Genomic DNA, 12745 nt, shown 5'->3' with positions numbered 1-12745 from the left:
CGGGCTGCCGGTAAGCTTGCGCGGAAAAGGGCGCGCTTGAAAAGCAAGTGCAGACCGGGATAGCGGCTGCCCAGGTCCCCGCGCCTGCGACCTAGGCTTGGGAGACGACCTAGACTTGTGGGGAGACGCGCGGAGGTCCTCACTGAGGTGAAGGTCCCTCCCTGAGTAAGCAGGAACCAGGCGCCCAGGCACGGGAGCGGTGCAAAAGGCGCGATTCCCGAGCCACTGAACTGGGCTACAGCCCGCGTCCTAGAACTGAGGGCTTTGGAACTGAGACCTGGGGCACGAAATTAGGGGCGTGGGTTCCCCACGACGGTGGGGCACAAGGCAGACACAGCACCACAAAGCCGTTGAGGTATACCCTACCATCCCCGCTCTGCTCCCTGTCCCACGGGGTGGAAAATCAGCTCGCCAAGGGCTCTAGGAGAGATCTCTGGCGCCACCTAGCGACTTGAAGCCAGCACAGGCTCCTGAAGGAGCTAGTGGCCAGCTGGGGAGTTAGCCCACACCCGGCCCCTTCCGAACAAGTAGTCTGAGCCCGCAGGGAGAGCGAGCACCCACAGCCAGGGCAGACCAGGCACGCAGAAGAGTGTGCCTGACACCGGACGCGCAGGGAGTGTGTCCCACATCACCATTTTAGAACAGGGACATTTCTTCAGTAAAGACTACCTGCAGAAGGCTTCCTCAGGAGCCAGAGGTGAGCGGGGGAAGTTCACCCACGACAGACCCCACTCTGGCCTGCAGTCCAAGCCCAGAGGGGGAGCAGGAACCCACCGCCGGGGCAGACCAGGCGCACAGGGGAGTGTGTCCCCACATCGACATTTTAGGACAGGGACCTTTCTCCAATAAAGACTGCTTGAAACTGACAGATGACCCCTGGAGGAACCAGAGGGGAGCAGAGAAGCTCACCCAAGATGCCGGCCAGTCCCAACAACACAGTGTCCCAACGCATATGGCAAATTAGAAAACAGACAGTAGGGAGGAGAAGAACCACACGCAACCTAGCAACTCTCCAGAGAAAAAGCACACCACAAAAAGAAAACCAGCCCCCAGATTGCAACGACAGTAACTTGGAAGAACTTCTGAGCCTTCCAGAAAGAGAATTTAAAATTGCCGTGATTAAAAAACTGACAGAAGTCATAAAGGAAAACAATGATAAGGGAAAATAAATCAACGATCAGAAGAATGAAATTGAGTCCCTAAAGAGGGAAGTAAAAGAAATGCAGGAGATCAAAGAATTAGTGGAAGAACTAAAGAATTCTGGGAAAAGCAATGAAAGCAGAATTGATGAAATGGAAGAACGAATAAATGCTCTTGAAGACACAGAAATAAAAAGAATCAAAACAGAAAAGGAAAGAGAAGTACGAAGGAAAAAGAATGAAGAAAGACTTCGGGAACTATCTGACTCCATGAGGAAAGGAAATATAAGAGTTATAGGAATACCAGAAGGAGAGGAGAGAGAAGTAGGAACAGAGAAAATATTCAAAGAGATAATTGAAGAGAACTTCCCAAATGTGAAGAAGGAGCTGAAAATTGATATACAAGAAGCAAGAAAAACACCAAACTTCCACGACGAAAGAAAAAATACAGCAAGACACATAATAGTAAAGCTCCCTAGAATCCAGGACAAGGAAAAAATAATGAAGCTGGCAAGAGGGAAGAAACAGATAACATTCAAAGGAAAGCCAATCAGGCTGACATCAGACTTCTCCGAAGAAACACTACGGGCAAGGAGAGAGTGGAGGGACATAGTCAACAGACTCCAAGAAAACAGATGCCAACCAAGAATACTCTATCCCACAAAGCTCTCCTTCCTCTTTGAAGAAAGAATATGGACCTTCCCAGACAAACAGAAACTCCGGAATTTCATTGCAACTAAACCCCCACTCCAAAAAATACTACAAGGAGTCCTAAAGCCAGAACCTCAGAGGGACGAATAACAATGAAAGAAGGCCAAAAAAAAAAAAGTTATTAAAAGAATAAATAAATAAAATCAAAGGAAAGACAAACACAATGGCAAATACAGATGTTAACATATCAATATTAACTCTAAATGTAAATGTACTAAACTCTTCAATAAAAAGACACAGAGTTGCAGCCTGGATTAAGAAACAAAACCCAACCTATTGCTGTCTCCAGGAAACACATTTAGCTACAAAAGATAAAAATAGGCTCAAAGTTAAAGGATGGAAAACAATCCTACAAGCAAATGGACCAAAAAAGAAAGCAGGAACAGCTATACTTATATCAGATAAAACAGATTTCAAACTCAAAAAGATAAAAAGAGACCCCAGTGGTCACTACATTATGATCAAGGGGACAATACTTCAAGAAGAAATAACACTCATTAACATATACTCACCAAACGAAGGAGCACCAAAATATATCAGACAACTGTTGTCCTCTCTGAAAACAGACATCAGCGAAAACACATACGTAGTGGGAGACTTCAACACACCACTATCAACAATGGATAGATCAACAAGACAAAAAAATAAGTAAAGAAACCAAAGCTCTAAATAAGGACCTAGAGCAATTGGGCTTAACAGACATCTATAGAACACTAAACCCCAAAAAAACGGAGTACACATTTTTCTCAAGCGCACACGGATCATTCTCCAGGATCGATCACATACTGGGGCACAAGACAAACATCAACAGATACACCAAGATTGAAATCATATCAACCATCTTTTCTGACCATGAAGGCATCAAACTAGAAATAAACCATAAAAAGAAGGCAAGGAACTTTCCTACCTCATGGAGATTAAAAACCACATTACTGGAAGACCACTGGACTAATGAGGAGATCAAAGAAGAAATTAAAAAATTTTTTGAATTGAACGACAAGGAAGACACCAATATCCTAAATGTATGGGATGCAGCAAAAGCAGTAATAAGAGGAAAATATATAGCAATAGAAGCTCACATCAAGAAACAAGAAAGAACTCAAAGAAACAACCTAATCTCGAAGCTCAAAGATCTAGAAAAAGAACAACAAAAAAACCCCAAAACCAGTAGAAGAAAAGAAATAATAAAAACCAAAGCAGAAATAAATGAAATTGAAACTAAAAAAACAATCCAAAAGATCAATGAAACCAAGAGCTGGTTCTTTGAAAAAATCAATAAAATAGACAAACCCCTAGCCAGGCTCACAAAGGAAAAAAGGGAGAAAGCACAAATAAACAGGATCATCAATGAAAGAGGAGAAATCACAACGGACACAGCAGAAATCAAAAGAATAATCAGTAACTACTATGAACAGTTATATGGAAACAAGTTTAACAATCTAGAGGAGATGGACAAATTCCTACAACTCTACAATCACCCAAAGCTAGATAAAGAAGAAATAGAACACCTAAACAGACCAATTACAATTAGCGAAATTGAAATGGTAATCAAAAACCTCCCCAAAAACAAAAGCCCAGGACCTGATGGATTTACAAATGAATTCTACCAAACATTCAGAGACGAATTAGTGCCTATCCTTCACAAACTCTTCCAAAAAATTGAGAAGGAAGGGACAATACCAAACACGTTCTATGAAGCCAACATTACACTAATACCAAAACCGAACAAGGACAACACAAAAAAGGAAAACTACAGGCCAATCTCCCTAATGAACACTGATGCAAAAATCCTCAATAAAATTTTAGCCATCAGAATCCAACAATGTATCCATAAGATAATTCACCACGACCAAGTAGGATTCATTCCAGGGGCACAAGGATGGTTTAACATCCGAAAATCAATCAACGTTATCCAACACATCAACAAAAAGAAATATAAAAACCATATGATAATATCAATAGATGCTGAGAAAGCTTTCGACAAAGTGCAACACCCATTCATGATAAAAGCCCTTGAAATTCTTGGGATACAAGGAACATACCTCAACATCATAAAGGTCATCTATGACAAGCCAACAGCCAGTATCATTCTCAATGGTGAAAAGCTGAAAGCAATTCCATTAAGATCTGGAACAAGACAAGGATGTCCACTCTCACCACTGCTTTTCAATATAATACTGGAAGTCCTAGCCAGGGCAATAAGACAAGAGAAAGACATCCAAGGAATCCAAATAGGAAAAGAAGAAGTCAAACTATCACTATTTGCAGACGATATGATATTATACATAGAGAACCCCAAAAACTCCACAGAAAAGCTAATTCAACTCATCAATCAGTTCAGTAAAGTGGCAGGATACAAAATCAACACACAAAAGTCAGTAGCCTTCCTATACACAAACAATAAATCTGAAGAAGAAGAAATCAAAAAAACCATCCCTTTTGTTATTGAAACAAAAAAAATCAAATATTTGGGAATAAATCTAACAAAAGAGGTAAAGGACCTATACAAAGAAAACTATAAAACACTGTTAAAAGAAATAGAAGAAGACACAAAGAAATGGAGAGACATCCCCTGCTCGTGGATTGGAAGAATAAACATTATTAAAATGGCCATCCTTCCAAAAGCAATATACAGATTCAATGCTATTCCAATCAAAATTTCAATGTCATTCTTCAAAGAAATAGAACAATTATTGATGAAATTCATATGGAATCACAAAAAACCCCGAATAGCCAAAGCTCTCCTGAAAAAAAAAGAAGGGAATGGAGGCATTACACTCCCAGACTTCAAACTATACTACAAAGCCATAATCATCAAAACTGTATGGTATTGGAACAAGAACAGACATACAGACCAATGGAATCGAATAGAAAATCCAGAAATAAACCCACAGATTTATGGTCAACTAATCTTTGACAAAGGAGCAAAGACTATGCATTGGAGCAAAGAAAGTTTGTTCAATAAATGGTGCTGGGAAAACTGGGTCGCTACATGCAAAAGAATGAAGCTTGACCACTACCTCACACCATACACAAAAATCAACTCAAAATGGATTAAAGAACTAGACATAAGACCTGAAACCATAAAATATATAGAAGGAAATATAGGCGAAACACTACGTGATTTGCACATCAAAGACATCTTTACAGACACATCACCCAAAGCAGTGATAGTGAAGGCAAAGATAAACAGCTGGGACTACATCAAATTAAAGAGCTTCTGCACAGCAAAAGAGACAATAACAAAAACAAAGAGGAACCCCACCAACTGGGAGAACATTTTTGCACCCAACACTAATGATAAAGGACTGATCACAAAAATCTGCAAAGAGCTGATGAGACTCAACAACAACAAAGAAAAGAATCCAGTCAAAAAATGGGCAGAAGAGCTAAAAAGAAACTTCTCTGAAGAGGAAATGCAAATGGCCAACAGGCATATGAAAAAATGTTCAACATCACTTGCCATCAGGGAAATGCAAATCAAAACTACCATGAGATACCATCTTACACCAGTGAGAATGGCACATATTAAAAAAACTAGGAACAACAAATGCTGGCGAGGGTGTGGAGAAAAAGGAACTCTTCTGCACTGTTGGTGGGAGTGCAAACTGGTCCAACCACTGTGGAAAGCTGTGTGGAGATTTCTGGACCTACTAAACATAGAGCTTCCATATGATCCAGCAATTCCACTCCTAGGTATTTACCCAAAGGACACAGAAACATCAATTCCAAAGAACACCTGCACCCCTATGTTTATAGCAGCACTGTTTACAATAGCTAAGCTTTGGAAACAACCCAAATGCCCAAAAATAGATGACTGGATCAAGAAGATGTGGTACATATACACCATGGAATATTACTCAGCATTCAAAAAAGATAAACACATGCAATTTGCAGCAACATGGATGGCGCTGGAAGGGATCATGCTCAGCGAAATAAGCCAAAAAGAAAAAGAAAAATACCGGATGGTCTCACTCATAGCAGGAATCTAGAAAACTTAAATAAGGGACCAGGAAAATGAATAACTATAAGAAAGTGAAAATCAAAATCAACAAAAAACTATGAACCAGAGACACTTTTAGGGGGGCGGGGGCGGGAGGGGAGGGATTGGGGTCAGAATGGGGGGGCTGCAATTGTATGGGGAATATAACAATAAAATTTATTATAAAAAAAAGAAATACACAAAATTATGATCTCAAGTATTGTAAAAATATTTAATACGAGTACAACTTTTATTAAAAAAAAATAAAATTGTTGGTGATCTCAGCTTTAGACTTGTCTGATTTCCCCCTTCTTGTTATTTTTTTAACTAAATATTTTAATTGCACCCCTTTCTTTTAAAATTAAAGCTTGTATGTATAAATCTTTGGGTCTTGTAATCTCAGAGGATTAATTTTGGCCACCACATAAAGTTAATGTTTAGGATCTGTCATTGTTTTCCATTTTGTTTCTTTATAAGATTTCCATGGTAATAAATTGAAAAAGAACTAGGAGATTAATCAGGTTCATGTAGAAGGATTGTCCAGCCAATTCAGAACACATTTAGGGTGTAGTGGGAGTAGAATGGGGAGAGAGTGTGTGTTTTGCTACCTCCTATCTTGAACAAGCCAGAACCTCCTTTTTTTCATAATCTAAGGATTGATTAATCCTTTGATTAGTGCTATAATGATTGCCTGATGTGGATCATTTTCATTTGTCTAGTCATAAATTGAAGTAAAGTGTTTTCCATGTCCCATATGAGAATTGCTTTCAAAATTGTGAAATGTTTTCTATTCATTTTATACTGTAGGGAAAATCACACTGGTTTTTGAAACTTCAAATAAGTCTCCAAATACCACCACTGCATTTATATTTGAGATTAGGGTTCTGCCTGCACTACCATGAATTAATTGCTAACAACATTAACAGGTAACAGGAGGAGGCCTAGAGAAACCAAATTTTCAGTTCCCAAAATTGGTTAAATTATGTTTTGTTATATGCAATCTCATTGGCCTTGTAGCTGATCACAGTGTTCCTACCTAGTATTGCAACTGTAGTTAGATCTACATGTACTTGCAACAGTTTCTGGATTCAGTACAAGACTGAAAATATACTGGGGAAAAGAATTGCTGTCATTGTTCACAGCGTTCTCTTCCCACCATCTTTTTTCTTCCTCACTGCTGTCCCCTAAAGCCTGTGGATTTACCTATTTTAACTGGATTGTTTCGGACCTACCTGGTTAGCAAGTCAGGGGAGTATATGTTAATAGCAAAGTCAGCTCACTCACTTTGTTTGCTTTGGTGATATTACTGAGTTTATTCTTACTCCTAATGTTGTTTTCCCTGGCACAGATGGATTGTTGAAAGCAACTTGAAGCATTACTTGATGAAGTTGGATATAGAAAGGGGTCTTGTACAAAAGACATCATAGCTTTTCTGAGAACAGGAAAGCCTAGTTATTAACCGGTGTTGTCAAGGTGATTAACTAATGTTATCAAGGCAGTATGTGTTTTAACACATTGACTCAGCCCTACCCCCCAAAATAGACTGAGCCCTTTCCAATTAAATGTTGAGCTGGGGGGTTAGGGCTTATGGTCACCGGCATCACCAGGCAGCTACTTAGAAATGAGGCTACCCAGCCATGCTGCATCAGAATGTGCAGTTAATTTAACAAGGTCCCCCAGGTGACTCCTAAATAGTTTTTGAGAAGCCCTGGTATGTAACAGTCTTCCCTGTCAGCTATGAACACCAAGCATATGCTTCTGTCTAGCCAACTCTTGCAATTTGGCAGTTTGTTTAGTAAATGTTTGGTTCTGTCCTGTTTAGTTGTCATCAGACGCTCAGAGCAGGCTGAGGAGCTGTATTGTTCTGAGAATAAGGACTCAGATGATACAGTGTTTACACCATGCTTTATAAGTCCAAAGATATTGGCTAATTGACAAGAGTGTTGAGGAATTTAATTAACACTTTGAGCCTTTAACATGAAAGGTGTCCTATAGAATTAGTGACTGTTTAGCCTAATTGTCTGTTTTGTTGTAACACTTTTTCTCATTTTGTTTCAAAAACCATTCATTTATTTGACTGTTAGTCTTTCTAGTGTTTTAATGTTAACATGCTACTGAGCATGTCTGATATTGTCCTAAGTGCCTTAGAGTATCTTTCATATAGTGATATTTTGCCACAAAGTAATGCTTTATCAATAGCTGTAATATAAGATCACATATCTCAGCAGAAAAATTTACCGCCTTACTTTTTCCTACAGCACAAAAATGTAACACCTCTTGGCATTTCTTCATACAGTTAGTAACTGTGTGATTTTTAGGTCTATGTGCAACTATGTCAATCATAAGAGATAGGAAAATAGGTAATATTTTTCTATTTTAGGTCCTTAAATACCAACTATAGAGTAAAGATAGCCATTTTATATGATATTATAAACATTTGGTGACATTATGTCATAAGGGAGACTGAATTGGATTCAATAAAATTTCTTAAATACAAAAACATTTTAGATATTTCTTTTTTTTTCCCATATCATACTGATAAAGAGGGAAAAGTAGGCATAAAGATACTATTCAGATACTCAGGTTGGAGCATTCTTTGAATACATTGTGTATTTTAAGACACAGAGAAGACCTTGTGTTTGATTAGTGGAATCTATCACGCACATCTGGATCCATGGGTTTATGGTCTAAGCTACTTAACTAGATTGTTTATATTATATTAAGAAGACTACCAGTCATATTTATTTTTTGAGATAAATTTAAGAATTTAATCTCTAAAAGATTAGCAAATAAAACCCTATAACCCACTAACTTTGTCTAACCTTTTTGGAGATATTTTGTTTTGAAAGAGACAAGAGAAATCAGCAAACAGTTGAGCAGAAGTTTATCCCCATCAACTTGAGGAAATTGTCTTATCAAGGCAGAAGCATTATCTTTATATAAAGAACTGCTATTATATTAAGAACTTATTGTGTACCATGAACTGTTTATTTGTCTGAAGTCTTATTCTCTTAAATTATTTTCAAATGAGTGAACATTAAACAAAAATTGTATTTATGAAACAATACCTCCCATTAAATATAATGGAGTTCCTGTTAAATATGAATTTATTCATAGTGGCAGGCACATTCTTATCTGTTCTTAAATTCTAGGCAGGAGAATCAGGCTGATGATCCATGTGTAACTCAGGTGCTTCCTGCCTTGATGTCAATCTCCCACCGGTTTTAATTATATTGGTTAAAAATTCTGGTTCAGGGGCCTTCCCTCTGGCACAGCGGTGGGGGAGGGGTTATTTTCAAATGAGGAAAATAGATATTATTCAAAATGGTGTATAATTACTACGTGTTGGGTATTTTGAAGAAAAAATATAAGATAATTTCACTGATTCCTCTAAGGAAATGGTATTTGAAAGATGAAAGAGAGGTATGTGTCACTTATTCTTGAGTTTTTTTTTTAATGCAAGTATATGAAAGGGATGGTATTAAATATCAATTTTTTGGCAAATGAGCTCCAACATTATCTTACTGTGAATGCCTTTGCTTTTGTCCAGGAGAAGCTGCGTTGGGTCAGAACTGGTCGACTGGCTTCTGGAACACTGTCCTTTTGTTCAGTGCAGATCTATGGCCATTGGTGTATGGCAGCTGCTGTTGGATATGGGAATTATATCATCAGGTTAGTACTACGTGTTTGAAGGCATAGAATCATTATGAAGTTATCAGACCAAAATGTACTTGATATTTTTGAAAGAATGTTACAATATGGATGGAAATAGTTTTTGCAGGTAAATATTTACATCTTCTTTTATTAAAAATATGACAGGTTATCCTTTGACTTTATTTCTTGCACACATATTAGGTGTGCAAGCACCTATTAGATGCTTGTTGATTCATAGACTACTATGAATCAAGAGTTTTTTCCTTACCCCTTCCCTTCTCTACTCAAAATGCTGCTCACAAGTTTTCTAACAAATCAGTGATATCTTTAGTTGCTCTGTGTGATTTATCTTGCTGTACTTAGAATAATCATCAGAAACTGATTTTATGAGTGGAATGTGTATGCAATTTTAATTGACTAAGTAATCATGAACAGTTAGAGATGTGACCTTTGAATAATGGCTGTTTAAACAGAACAGAAAATAGATGTTAACTAGAAACTAGAGTAAATGGTGGCTGTCCCTCTTCATAGCTGACCCCAGGGAATAGAAGGCAAGCAATCTGGACTCTGTTTAGCTATATCACTTAGGTGCTTGCTGGTTACTTGGAAAGTCCTTTTTTCTATATGTAACACATAGTAAGAAGCAGGGAACTCAGTAAAGTTCTGAAAGCCATATCTCAAGTCTGATTATGAAGCATGATAGAGATATGGGTATAATATTAGTGAATCAATAGTATCTAGCACCTGTAACTCTTATTTAGAAAAGTAACTACATTTGAGTAATGTCATTATCAACCTGCTTGCATGGTTCAGCCTTCTGTTTAAAGTTGTTTTGAAAAGTCGCTAGTTCTAGATTCCTTTGAAATTGGGTTTTCCCCATTGGTAAGTACTGATATTTTGGGCTGGCTAGTTCTTAGTTGTAGGCATCTATCCTGTACTTCATAGGATATTTAGCAGCAACCCTTCTACTCACCAGATGCCAGTAGCACCCCCTAGTTGTAGCAACAAAAATGCTTCCAGACATTGTCAATGTTTCTTGGGCACAGTTACCCCCAGTTGGGAACCACTGAAGTAAAACTTACCATCAATTTATATTTTTGTACTAGTAAATTATTTTGGTGTATTAGTTTGCTTTGAGCCACTAAAGACTTTCCCCCTCTCCTTGAACTGCTATTTACTTCATCTCTCTCTGAAGCAGAAAAATTATAAAATACATGTAAATATGCTATCCAAAGCTTCAAGTTATATAAAGCTAGATTTTTCAATAAGTCCTTTTAAATTCAATGGAATTGTAAACATTGATGGGTTTAGCATGTGTTATTATAACCCTACCCTGTCTTCGCTGTAATAACTATCAGGGGGACTCCCCAGTGGCGCAGTGGGTTGAGTGCAGCACTGTGAAGCTGTCCACAGCCTCTGCAGTGCCGATTTGATTCCTGGCCAGCCAGGGAGAAACCCACATGGCGCAGCAGACCTCTCCTGTCTCGCCTGCTGCTCCCCTCAGCAGTGTTTTCCTCAGTCCACCTGTTCTGCTCCCCGCTCTGTCTCTGGTGAATTCTCTCACCCTCCCATGCCTCTGGCCTGTACCCCAGTTCTTGTATAAATAAATAAATCTTTTTAAAAAACCTAACAGGGCTTTCAATTTATTACTTGGTTTGTGACTTTCTAAATAATATACTTAGAAAAACTGATCCATATCTTTTTTATTTCCAACAGTGGACCAGCATTTATACTTTCAAGATACCTATGTTTTCTATCAGTTTTCATCTGATGAATGTAGCTACTTGTACTGTGAATTTGAAAGAGAGGAAGAATGGCAAAATGGTGTCAAGCTTTTATTGCAGTTTGTGCCTCTCATTCCTGCTAGAACTGGCATTTGTGAAATGTAAGTAGATGATATTTTGTTCCATTGTTAAATTATTCTCAATTAGAGAATATTTAGTGTGTCTAGGAATTATACTATGCCCTTGAAGGTTCCCATCTCCAGTAAGAGGTAGTTGTTCAGTTACCATTTCTCAGATGCAAGTTCAGAAAAGCAAGATTAGTTGCTGAAAGTTAAATCCTGTTAATAAATGGCTGAACTGGCATGCGGATCCCATACCTCACTAGCTGCACCATAAGATTTCTAATTTAATCATTGCTGTATGAGTAGATGATCTAAGTTAGGAATAGACATGATTGGCTAAAGTTGGAATAAAATAATAACTCACATCTTATCCATTATCAAGTCATGACTTTCCAAAGAAAGAACTCAACAGACATTTCTGAAAATAATTTAGATGTAACATTTGGCGAATTAAAACACGTGAATCATTATCACATGAAGATACTGAATCACCATATGATGAAAATGGATTAAAATTAATCGGAGAAGATCTGGGAAAAGAATTTGAGTCATGATATGGTGATTCTGACATGCCTCTGTTAAACCATAATGTTAAGGACAAGTTTATTTGGGTATAATGAATTGCAGATTAAAATTTCAGTTAATATATTTTACAGATTTAGTTTTCAGAATATATTTCCATACTGTTGACTCTGACTTCCATGAGATTTGTAGGGCAAGTGGTGTTATCCCCATCTCATGGGTAAGAAAATAGGTTCACAGAAAAGCGTTTACAACAATGATGAGTTGCTCTGGTTAGTTTAAAGATGGCAGTCAATACTGAACAGTTAATAAAGGTTTTTAGAAAAGAATTGTGTCAGAATATTAACAAGATACTGTGAATTAATAGAAAGATGCATTGCAGAAAATATATTTTATGTCAGGAACTTTCCTAACTGCTTTATATTCATTATTGCATCTTCAGATAAACTCTGTAATGTAGTATTATCCCTATTTTGTAAGTGAGGAAACTGAGGCATATAGGCAGGTATCCTGTGCAAGGTCATGCAAAAGGGTAGTTAGAATGTTAGGGTTTGAATTAATGTCTGTTTGATTCTAAAGCCCTTGCTTTAGCACCTACTAGAAGGTGTTCCCAGGAGTTAAGGGGATCGTTCTAGCTTCCCTTTCTGAGAAGTTATAAACAGAAGCTATTAATATAGAAATGTTAGGCTAACTCTGAAAGAGCTATGAATTCAGTACCACCACAATGACCTCTGTTTATGGAGGACCTCGCAGTGGTGAAGTAAAATTCAAATGTAATTCATCTTTCAATGGAAGTATAGAAATTGCTCTTTAGTACATTAGGCTTTTAATATAGATCAGAAATGTCCTAAGAAAAGTCAAGGAACATTTCAATAAACTTTAACAAGTGGT

General features: G+C 37.8%; 1 protein-coding gene across 1 annotated transcript in view; it reads left to right on the top strand.

The window, feature by feature from the left end:
• The window catches only part of RAPGEF5 (Rap guanine nucleotide exchange factor 5), a gene marked incomplete at both ends in the record, with an annotated part of 218864 nt that overhangs the window by 42156 nt on the left and 163963 nt on the right, over nucleotides 1-12745 (top strand). The window contains 2 exons of the mRNA XM_084230165.1: nucleotides 9383-9504; nucleotides 11203-11371. Coding sequence (XP_084086291.1) covers nucleotides 9383-9504; nucleotides 11203-11371 — 291 coding nt within the window. The remainder of the gene's footprint in view (nucleotides 1-9382; nucleotides 9505-11202; nucleotides 11372-12745) is intronic.

This window comes from Talpa europaea, assembly GCF_964194135.1.
Source record: "Talpa europaea genome assembly, chromosome: 3".
Taxonomy (NCBI): Eukaryota; Metazoa; Chordata; class Mammalia; order Eulipotyphla; family Talpidae; genus Talpa; species Talpa europaea.
This window is presented reverse-complemented; position numbering and strand designations above follow the sequence as displayed.